The sequence below is a fragment of the Catharus ustulatus genome, chromosome Z, assembly GCF_009819885.2.
Source record: "Catharus ustulatus isolate bCatUst1 chromosome Z, bCatUst1.pri.v2, whole genome shotgun sequence".
In the NCBI taxonomy this organism is placed as follows: Eukaryota; Metazoa; Chordata; class Aves; order Passeriformes; family Turdidae; genus Catharus; species Catharus ustulatus.
The window spans coordinates 64,767,557-64,778,603 of record NC_046262.2 but is presented as its reverse complement, the minus strand read 5'-3'; the positions used below and the strand labels follow the sequence as shown (position 1 = coordinate 64,778,603).

Here is an 11,047-nt window from a genome sequence, read left to right as displayed (position 1 = left end):
TATACACCTGTGTAATGCAGCCCTTGGAGAAGAAAATCTGTTATTTGGATGTTTCAGTGCTGAAGAGAAATAAGAGCTGAAAATGCATATGTGCAGGACGAGACTTCAGTAGAACAGAGTATAACACTGTTGGGTTTCAGATTAGACTAGAGAGAAGAAATAATGTATGTTTCTGAGATAAAGAAAGGACAGCAAAGCACTCAGCAGGAAAATATATGGAAAAGATAATTACACAGATCTCAAGCTGTGTAAAATGGGGGGAAATGCAATATACAGTTCACATCAAACTAAGAAAATGTCTCCTTCTTTTCCAGTTCTACAAATGACCACCTTTATAGAGTTTTTTGTGCTGCTTTATCATCCTTCCTTTTGTTCTGATGTTTTGTTTAGTAATTTACCTGTTAGATATTTAACAGGATAATATGAGCAACGAGGAGAACACTGTAGTAACAGAATGCAAAAAAAATTATAAACTGCCAAGTCTATAGGGGAGAAATCAAAACAGATACCAGTATAACACACTGATGCAAATTAAAAGAATATCACAGCAATAGTTATGGCCACCCACTACTGTTGAATTGTTTGTGTACAGGTGTAAAACTGGTCACAGAGAAAAAGCCAGTCAGTAAAATTTACAGGTGCTGTGTGCTGACCTACTTACTGGACTAAAGTGCTATAAATTTATGTGTCACTCTGTGTTCCAGGAAAAACAAGCAGGAAAGAACAGCTAGAGACAAGGAATTTCTCTGCAAATACTAAGGCACACATCTCAAAAATCAAAAGACATTCACTAAAGAACTGCAAGTACCCCAAGATGACACGGAAATTGGCGGTCATACAGGTGTCTAGAGCAGTTTGGGGCTCTGCATGAGAAGGGTAACTTCAGGGCTGCCTTGGGACAGGGTGCACACATGCAGGACTTCCGAGGGGCCAGAGGTATAGCTGCAAGACACAGCATGTCACTGCCTTGAAACACTGTCTCGAGACAGGAAGAAACTGGAATCAGACTTGTGAAGCTCTGGCTGCTGCTGTCTTCTAGACCTGTGTTTGGAAAACTCACTTGACAGGTTCCCTGCCTTGAAACAGCTGCAGATTCCTGTTGTTCTGACCGGATCTGAGTAGTCTTGGAGATGTTAAACGCACTAGGTGTCATGGATATTAGCGGGTAATATCCACAGAGATGCTTGGCAGCAGTAAGGCTGCCTGCATCTCCTCACCGCTGTGAGTGCTCTGAAGGTACCGAGCCGGGGATGGCTCCCCGAGGCCCGGGGCAGCACTAGGAGGCGATACCGGGGAACAACCGGAGTAGGACCCCGCTTCCCACGCTGCCGTGCAGGAATACCGGACGGCCTTAGCACACGCAGTGGGTCCCAAAGCCGTGGGCCCCAGCACGCCTGCATTACCAAGAACACCGAGAGGTCTCAGCCCCTCGCCGCTCATCAAACCGGCGCCTGACGGCCGCGAGCGGAGGGCGGCGCTTGCTTACGGCGGCGGTCCAGGATTGGCCTGGGCCCCGGGCGCCTCTCCCGCGTGGCCCTGGCCCCGGGTCCCTCTCGGCTCCCTCTCGGCTAGGCAGCGGCGGAGCCGGCCCGGCAAAGCAGAGGGGAGCGGCGGCCGCCATGGGGACGAGCGCGCCGCTGCGGCGGGACCCGCTGGCCCGCGGCCCGCACGTAAGTCGGGGCAGGGCGCGGGGGCCGCGGGCGGCCCGGGGGCGCTGCGGGGCCGAGCCGCGGCTGAGGGAGGGAGGAAGGGAGCGGGGCAGCGCTCGCCGAGCCCTCCGCCCAGCTGGCTCCTGGCACGGGGGATGAAGCCGGGAGGGAGCTGCTCTGCCCGATCGGCGAGGATGTCACGGCGGCGCCGTCTCCAGGGCCATCGCGGGACCCGCCTCTGTATCGCCGTGTCTCCGCCGGGCACACGGGCTTTGGGGCCGCGCCGGCTGATGTTCCGGGCGTTTAGAAGTTCTTGTGAGACCTGTGCTGAATGGTTGCCCATTTGTGCCCTTTCTCTGTAATCTCTTTTCATTACCCCGTCCACAGCAAGCTGTGGGGAGCCGGTGACCTTCCCAAAGCAAGCACACTGTTTCTTTTAACTGTGACTACCTTTCTGTTATTTGGGAGATGAGAAATTACATTCACCCACATTAGGTTAACCTACCCTGGAAGGTGGTCTTGGCAAGGACAATAATTTTCAGGTTTTTTTTGTTTATGTACCTGTGGAAATGATCAATGGCCCCCACCTGCCAGGTGCTATACAAGCACTTTAGGAAGAAAAGCATAAACGCTCAAAGGATTCACTCAAGCAGGATGTGGACAGGGTTTCGGAGAAGAGGCATGAGTACAGGTGGGATAACACGGGGACTTGAGCTCTGTGGGGTAATTTTTTCAGGTTTTCTCAGAAATCTTTCAGCTAACAGGTGAAGACAACACAACACTGAAGGGAAGGCAGAGGAGAGCTGTACAGCAGGGAGGATAGCAGGTGCAGGAAGGCAGGGAAGACGGAACTGGAGAGGGGGCCAAGGCCCGTGGGATGGGTCCAGATTCTTTGCTCTTTCGCCAGAAGTGCCACTGCAGGAAGTAGTCCTGCTGATGCTGTTGCCCCAGGTCATTCACTTTGCCACCTGCAGAGCAGGTTTTGTGGCTGACTGCCAGCTGGTTTTAACTACCAGGAGCTACAGCTCTCTGTACGCCTGAAGGGTGTGGAGCAGATATGAGAGGTGATGTCTGACAAAATACAAAACAAAAAGTGTGTGCCCATCACGCAAAGAAGGCTGTTCCATTTCAATCTGAATGTCCTACATGTCAGTTCTTTCTCTGAAGCTTTTCTTTACATATCCTCCCTTTCCTCTTGTGTTCCAGCCAGCTTTGATTTCAGATTTGGCACCAGGTCTCCCTGAGATCTGGAAGTGTTGAGAAATATCACCTTGGATATTCACCAGTGAAGGCATCCATCTAGGACTCAGATTTAGGCTTTTAAGAAACAGATTTCAAAAAAGCACTGAAAATATATCTTTTTTATTTATTTTTAAGTAAGAAATTAATTGACATTTTTTGCCCTCTTGTAGAAGTTTTTTCCTACGGTGCTCTGAGTCCAAATCTGAAACCACCATGTCTGCGTATCAGATACTAAAGAGTAAACCAACTCAGGGACAAAAGTTCATTCATATAAGGAAATCAAGGTTGCTGATGGTAATTATACAATGTTTGCATATCTCCCAAGGTTTTAAATGAGAATGTCAGTACACAGGAACTATGTGGACTGTCTGACTTGGGAGCACTCTTCTACCAGAAGATTTCTCACTTCAGTTGCATTGCTCCTTAAACATATCACACTTAACAAGTCAACCTGCAGCCTGGAGAATTTTAACGAGTAAGAAGGTCAGTGGCCCACACTCAGAGACATGATTCCGACCAACACTGTGCTGCCTGGAGAAGGAAGATTTTTATGGGCTATGTAAAATTGACACTAGGGCAGAATCAAGGACAGCCATAATATATTCTGTAAATAAGCACAGTTTCATGTGGTAGAAGCCAATCATAGTGATTTTTCCATTAAGTATTTAGCTCTGAAAATACAGGAATGTCCTTTTCAAAATCATGTTCAAATTGTATGCTTTTCCTTACAATTGTAATTACATTCTAATTTTAATTAAAAGATTGAGCTGGATCGTTGGATCTTTTGTGTGAGAAAACAGAGGCATGAGAGCATTCCACACAGTGCCAGTATTTCATAACTGCCTTTCAGAGACATGCAAAAGGGTTTCAAAAAGCACAGGAAAAGCAAGAGGGAGAGCCTCTCACAATCTGGAGTCTCCTTGTCAGGGACATTCAGGCTGAGTTTATAAATACTGCCTTAGATAGGCAGTACTCAGACAAGCCTCTCAGAAAATGGTCTGTGTCCAGATGATTCTGAGTAACGTCTTACACCCTGGCACACAGAAGGCCTGGGCAAAATAGGCTGCTATTCTCTTAATAGTGTATGGTCTTTCCTGAAGGGACTCGACACAACCTAAGGACATGGGTGTTTGTTGGAACGTCTATTGAAGAGTTGCTCTTCCTACAAAAATCAGGGAATATTTTAGCAGTTACTTATATGTCTCTGTAATTCTGGACAATTTTTCATTAAAACATCTGCTACTAAATCAAAGCTTTAATAAAAGAACAGCAAATCCAGCTGAGAAAATGAGACTATTCTAGAATAACATCTGACTCAGATGCTCTTCATGTGACTTTTTTTCCAGTATCAAAGAGCTGGAAGGAAAGAAATAAATGGCAATTTAGTATGTGAGGTTTTTTGGGTTTTTTTTCCCTAAATGTCATGCTGAATTCCAAAGATTTGCTCTTCATCATCAAGAACTTGATTTACTGTCCAATCAAAGCACATTTACAGAAGGTTTGTTGGTTGAAGGCTTTAGAAACAGAACCTCTTTCTAAAATTGTGTGCTTGTTTTTACTATTCCTTGGCTTTTTTTTGTTGTTTGGAAAAAGCACATTTTTTCTGGACATTTCTGGTAATGAAAATAAGGGCTACAGACAATTCAAAAAACAAGATTTTATTCTTGACCCAGAATTAAAAGCACAGATGTACTTTTGAGGAATACCTGATACCACTGTGCTTTTGACGGCACTTAAGTCTTCTGTTGCATTTCTACAAGCTTCTTCAAATAGAAAATCTGAATTTGTTTCACAGAATTATCATAGCCATGTAATAGGTTGGGATTTAAGGTTCCTCTGAGAGTCACATAATTAAAGGAGACATTTGAATAACTCACGTGTTAAAAGTCAGGAGAATACAGACTTAGTGAAGGGTAGCTACTGCTACACTTCTTTGTCCATTTTATATTCTCTGTCTCATCTGCTTTGTGCTGTAATTTTACAATCTCATTTTCTTCTTTCATCACATTTTTTGTCTTAGTACAGTTAATAGCCAAAATCCACAAACTACATATGAAAGAAATTATTTTAATATGACATAAAGGGTGAAAGTACATGTTTACTATTATTTACATATTTACTATTATCTTTAGTACTGATATTGGATCACTTCTTGATGGATTTTTTGTAATTATGTAACAGAATTAGTATTTCTTAAAATTAGAAATTAGTCAAATATTGACTAATCATCAGGCAGTCACATTGAAAAACACAGTTGCATTCAAGTAGGCTGCCACAGAGCCTCAGAAGGATTAGGGGAGGTAAAACAAAAAACAAAAAACAAAAAAAAAACCAAAAAAAACAAAAAAACCAAACACAAAACCAAACCAATTGGACAAGAAGAGCAATAAGGAATCTCTAGACTTGTATGCAACACAGGAGGTATTTGTTAATAGTGGCTAGAGTTTGATTCCTTCTTCCTGCCAGACTTCTAACTTTCTTTTCAGTACTTCATGTAAATTTGAAGTGAAAAAATTAGGCAGTATTAACATCAGAACTGGGAAAGCTTAAGAGAATTATCTTTCCAACCTTTCCCAAATGAGAGACATTTGCATCTTTGGCTGTTGCAAACTTGGCTGTTTCTTCTGCATGGTTTCCTCAACCAGGTATTCATATATACATATATGATTATTATATATATATAATATATATGTATTATATATATAATATATATATATTCATATATAACAAATAATTATCCCACCTGTACCTGAGGTGGAAATTGGGATCTTGTATTTGGTAAAGTTACCCACTCTCTTACCTAGTGATGACAGCTTCCAATCAAGTTGTGTCTGCACTGGCTCGTGTTCAAATACTGTGAGTATGTACAGCAACTCTACTCATTCCATTTTGTACATACCCCAAGCTGTTTTAAGTGAACCACATTGTCTACTGATCAAGGGGTGTAAATGTGCAACACAGTAAGAGGAAGAATTACACCACAAGAATCACCCCAGCCTAGGCTGCCATCATTGGTCAAGACCAACTGGTTTGCATCCAGCTTGGATATGTTGTACTGTGTCAGATTTCCCAGTGGATGTCTGATGTGTGTCAAAAAATCATCAGCAGCAATCAATCCAGCAGGACTGAACAAGGAGTGTAGCTTTAGAACAAACTGACAAGCTGTAACCTTAACAGCACTGATTACAAGTGAAGAAAACAGAATTAAACTGATCACACAGGCAGAGTTAGTCACATGATGACAGCAAAAAGTGGGTCAGTTCCACTATTTTTAGTGGCTTGGTGTTCTTTTTAGCTGAAATTAAGATAAAGGCTCAAGACATTGAATGAACTGGGGAAAAAAATAAAAAACAAACTATTGAGATTTCCAGTACTCTTCCCAGTGCTTTGCATGGGTTTCAGATGGATATTATCTTAGCCCACACACACACTCCGGATCAAGGAATTCTCTAGAACAGAGGTTGCTTTTTATGTCATGCATTTACCGCATTCTACAAGTCTAGCTAGCTACAATAAACTTTACTTACATTTTATAGGATACATGCAAATGCCATTATTTTGTAATACGCCAGACACCAGAATATGCCATCTTTCCAATAAGGCAAAAAGGGACTGCAATGTTTTATAGAACATTGGAAACTCTGAAAAAAGTATGGGATATTTTTTCCTAATTATGTCAATGAGATTCACAACTCTGCTTGTTACCTGGGTTTTTGAAGCACTTGATTTTAACACAAACTAATGGAATATTTAGATTGGACAAGAATCTTAAGGTCATCAAGTCCAACCATTAATACAGCACTGCCAAGTCCAACATTAAATCATAAGTACCACATCTATATGCCTTTTAAATAATTCTAGGAGTGGTGACTCCAGTACTTCCTTGGGCAACTGCTAATAATGCTTGATAACCCTTTCTGTGAATAAATATTTCTGAATATCTAGGAATAAACCTCCACTTGTACACCTTGAGGCCATTTCCTCTTGTCTATCACTTGTTACCTGGGAGAAGAAATTGATCCCCACCTTGCTACAGTCTCCCTTCAGGTAGCTCTAGATAGTGATAAGGTCCCTCAGTTAAGATCGTTCCCTCCACTAGCTCCACTGATTTCTTTGGACAGTATCTTTCCAGAGACAAAGAAAAAAATTTCATATAGTTACTGATTTCATCTCTCTTAGCTGGGAATTCTGTGTCTTACCATCTTAGCTACATGTAGATGCCCATTTTGTGTTAGCATAAGACACTGAGCAAAGATGTAAGAGATCTGTATTGTGATGAGAAGAGAATAAATCCCAAAACTTCTCTCTTCACATCATCTATGTCATTGTCTTATCCCTGATCTCTTCCCCTTCTCTGGAACATCAGATATGAACTGTGAAGTCGTTGCCCACAATTGCTATTAACTGCTCAGCTCACCAGGTAGTTTTAATTGGGAAGAACAAACAGGAACATGCAGGAAGGTAAAACTTGTTAGGCTTGCCCTACTGTGTGTAACTGTTTATATTCTCCTTATATCACGTAGTACATGGTACTTGGTCTCTTCCTACAAGGGATGTTTGTAAAGGACTGCATTCACAGCAGCTGAACACTACTGTGGCAGAATCTTCAGTTTATCAGTTTGGCTGTGTCAGAAGGACCTGCTTTTCTGAAAGCCCTGATTTTTAAAACTCAAGTTGCGTTCAAGTGTTTTAGGCTGGACAGTACAGAATTGGTATGGACAGCTGCTTTTGAAAATCTTAGTGGAAGTGCCTTTGACATAAAAAAATTGACATAAATGAAAAATTAAGGGAAAGTAATAAAAGATTCACATCATATAGACGTTGAAAAGTCATAATGCTCTGCTTTGAGACGGGAATAAGCAACACAGTGCTTTATCACCAGTGCAGATCAGACTGCTACTGATTCTGTCTGTCCACTTTATCCATCTCCTGGGCCCTGTCATGCACAGACCATCCCAGTTCACCTGTTTCAGGATGGGTTTCCAACAAATCCAAACCAGCTGCAAACCAAACCCACGGATCTTGATTCTTCTGTTCAGATCTTAAGCAACATGACCTCTCCCGAAATTAGTAAGCTCCTATCTCCGACATTTCCCAACACTTTGACGCTAACGTCCATTTAATGGTCTCTGCAGAGCCTTTACTATTCCTGCAAAACTTTCTCATGAGGGAAGTGCCAATGAATTAGCTGGATACTGAGACCCTACTCTTCTAATGAACCCCTTCACAGCAACGGCCTTGTCAAGGCTTCACAGTGTCATTGGAGGCTTTGAGCAGCAAAGCATAAAACCAACTAGAGCAATGGGCTGAGGCTCCTCCTCCCATCTCATCTCTCTGCATAGCATTTGTCTCTCTGCTGAAGGGCCTTGAGGCAGGGCTCAGTAACAAGAAAAATCTAATCTTGTTTATGTAATATGTGAGGTATGTGAGAGAGAAATACCAAAAGGAGCATAAACTTTTGTTTCTTCTGCATCTTTTACCACAACACACTGAAACACCATTAGAACATTTACAGAAAAATTGTATTAAGTGATACACTGATGCTGTTGTAAGAGTAATTAACTCTCAAGGTAGTTGCTTCTAGCTCTGTTAGTACCAGTATAAACCAGAGTCTGTCCATATGTTCATACTTCCATACACTCATGCTCAAATATAATTCAGGCTCTTCAGCATTTTGTTTCAGTGAAACCAACCGTAGATATGCTGTTAACCTTAACCTGGAAGCATTTACAGGACACAATTCAAATTTATTTAATATGACATTTCCAGAATGTAGATGGGTTTTTAAACAATGTGCATAGAGGAAGTCTAGTGATGCAGAGAACAATGAAAATAATTTGAATTGGACATGAATTGAACCTAAGGTGCCTTCAAGTCACTATTACTACATGTGGTTGGTATTGCAAGCAAAGATGACTGGTAATTTCAGAAGTGGGTGTGCTACAATATTCTCAAAACACTGAGTCTTTAAAGAGCTATGACTCATTGAAGCACAGCTGTCTGAGGACTTTCTGAACGTCACCATAAGATCCTTTCTAGCTCTCTTGGGTAATAGTCACATCATCCCTTCAAATTCCCAAGGGCAAGTCTTAAATGGTTTTTACTTTAATAATTGTTATTGAATATATTTTTTCTTTTAGCAGAAGACTTCAGTAGTTGTTTCTCAAAGTCTTTTTAAACAAATATTTGTAACTGCTAGGAAAGTCAACTTTTTTTCTCCCTGGTAAAGGCCAGAAATGCAACTACCTTGTTCCTTGCATCTACCTTCTTCTAGGTATGTAAGACACAGGAGTCACTCTTATGGCTAATTTTTCTAAGAATTAAAGGGCAAAACTAGAAGGGATTTGACACCCCTCAGGTATTATATAGGTGAACAGAGATACAATCAGGACTGAAAAACTGTGGCAAAGTTCAGGTACCAAATAGCTGAATGTTGTACAGGCTTGTTCAGATATATGGCTCTACCACACTAGACTCATGCCACACAAATGTGAGATCAGAGAGATAAAAATGAGTGAAGAATTGTCACCAGCTACTGAAATGTTTTAGGTAGTTGTTTTCATAGCACAATATCGTGGGCACAGGTTGCTGTTGTTACTCATGGTGCCTCAGGTATTGAAATAGAATCCAAGTCATAGTCACTTCACTTATGTGAGACTTGACCTCAAAACACTTCCAGCCTGAGAAAATGAACTACATCTCTTTTAAAGTCCACTGGAACACAGATGACAGCAACACCTAGTAGTTGGTTTAACAGCTTTTTTGATTGTGCTGTACCTCAATGAAGCTGTCATTTGGCGACACTCTGGGCTGAATTAATGCCAAACTTATAAAATTCTGCATCCCACCCAGGCACTCTTCATGAGCTACTGGCAGGTGCCGTGACTGGAGGGCTGCAGTTCCTCACAGCCTGCAGGATCAGGCAACTGCCTTATTCTTCCATACACCCCTGTAGGCTGTGTTTGTCCTAACAATGCATCTCTACAGCAGCCCCACGAAGTCCCCTGACAGCCCTCACTTTAAAAGCTCTTAGCACGATGGCAGCCGCCACTGAAGCTGTGAGATATCCAGCAGTTTCAACTAGATTGCTGAGATGTGTATCTATGGAGTATTCCATATACAAACCGAGAAGAAGAGACTGTCCCACCCCAACGATGTGGTTCCTCTTTAGGAAGAATTTCTTCACAGGAAGGGTGATCAGATATTGGAATGGGCTGCCGTTGCAATGGAGCCACCATCCCTGGAGGTGTTTAAGGAACGACTGGATGTAGCACTCAGTGCTGTGGTCTGGTTGACAAGGTGGTGTTGGGTCCTAACTGTATACGATGCCCTCACAGGTCTTTTCTGTGGTCCTGTGAGCTCACTTCCCGTGCGGGCGGGGCTGCTGCCGGCGGATGCGGGCGGTCCAGTCCTGGCGTACGGCAAGGTGACTGCGAAGCGGCCGCGCAGAGCCCGGGCCGGGCCGGCCGGGCCGCCGGAGATGTGCGGGGAGGCGGCGGGGCAGGGCCGGCGGGGCGGGAGCGCGGCGGGGCCGCCGCCGGGACCGGGGAAGGGGCAGCGCTGGGCTGGGGCGCGTCCCCACGGAAAGTCCCCCACAGCCCCAGAGATGTGGGCGCGGGCTTTTCCCCGGGAAAAGCGGGGATCCAGAGCCCCCCAGGGGAATGGTGCGCCGGGCACTGTCCGGAAGAACAGAGAGAACTGCGGGCCGCAGGCGTGGCTTTTCCCGGCGTGTGGGGGGTGAGGAATTGGGATAGTACCAGGGCAGAACCTCCCCTTGTGTAACAAGTGAATGGCCGGAAGTGTCAGAGCGGGTTTAGGCTGCATGTTAGAAAAAGGCACTTCATCCAGAGGGTGGCTGGAATGGGCTCCCTAGGGAGGTGGTCACAGCACCAGCCTGACAGGGTTCAGGAAGCGTTTGGACAATGCTCTCGGGCAGATGGATGCTTGGGATGTCTTGTGCAGGAGTAAGAGTTGTACTCGATGATCCATGTGTGTCCCTTTCAATTCAGCATTGGAATCATCTTATTCTGTGATTCTTGGTGTATCCGTATTCTGGTGAAGCAGAGAGAGTGATTCCTTGCACCAGGAAGGGGCCTGGTGGAGACATCAACCACATTCTTGATGGGGATTGGTGGGGAGCATTTTTTGCCCTAACA

At 43.7% G+C, this 11,047-nt stretch overlaps 1 protein-coding gene across 3 annotated transcripts in view; it reads left to right on the top strand.

The window, feature by feature from the left end:
* Positions 1–1,540: 1,540 nt before the first annotated feature.
* Positions 1,541–11,047, top strand: part of GNE (glucosamine (UDP-N-acetyl)-2-epimerase/N-acetylmannosamine kinase) — a 45,459-nt gene continuing 35,952 nt past the window's right edge. The window contains exon 1 of one of the 3 annotated variants that reach the window (XM_033084780.2): positions 1,541–1,670. In XM_033084780.2, the coding sequence (XP_032940671.1) occupies positions 1,620–1,670 (51 nt within the window). In that variant the 5' untranslated portion in view covers positions 1,541–1,619. Of the gene's footprint in view, positions 1,671–10,244; positions 10,318–11,047 lie in introns of those variants that run through there. The other 2 variants (XM_033084779.2, XM_033084781.2) reach the window with 2 other exon arrangements.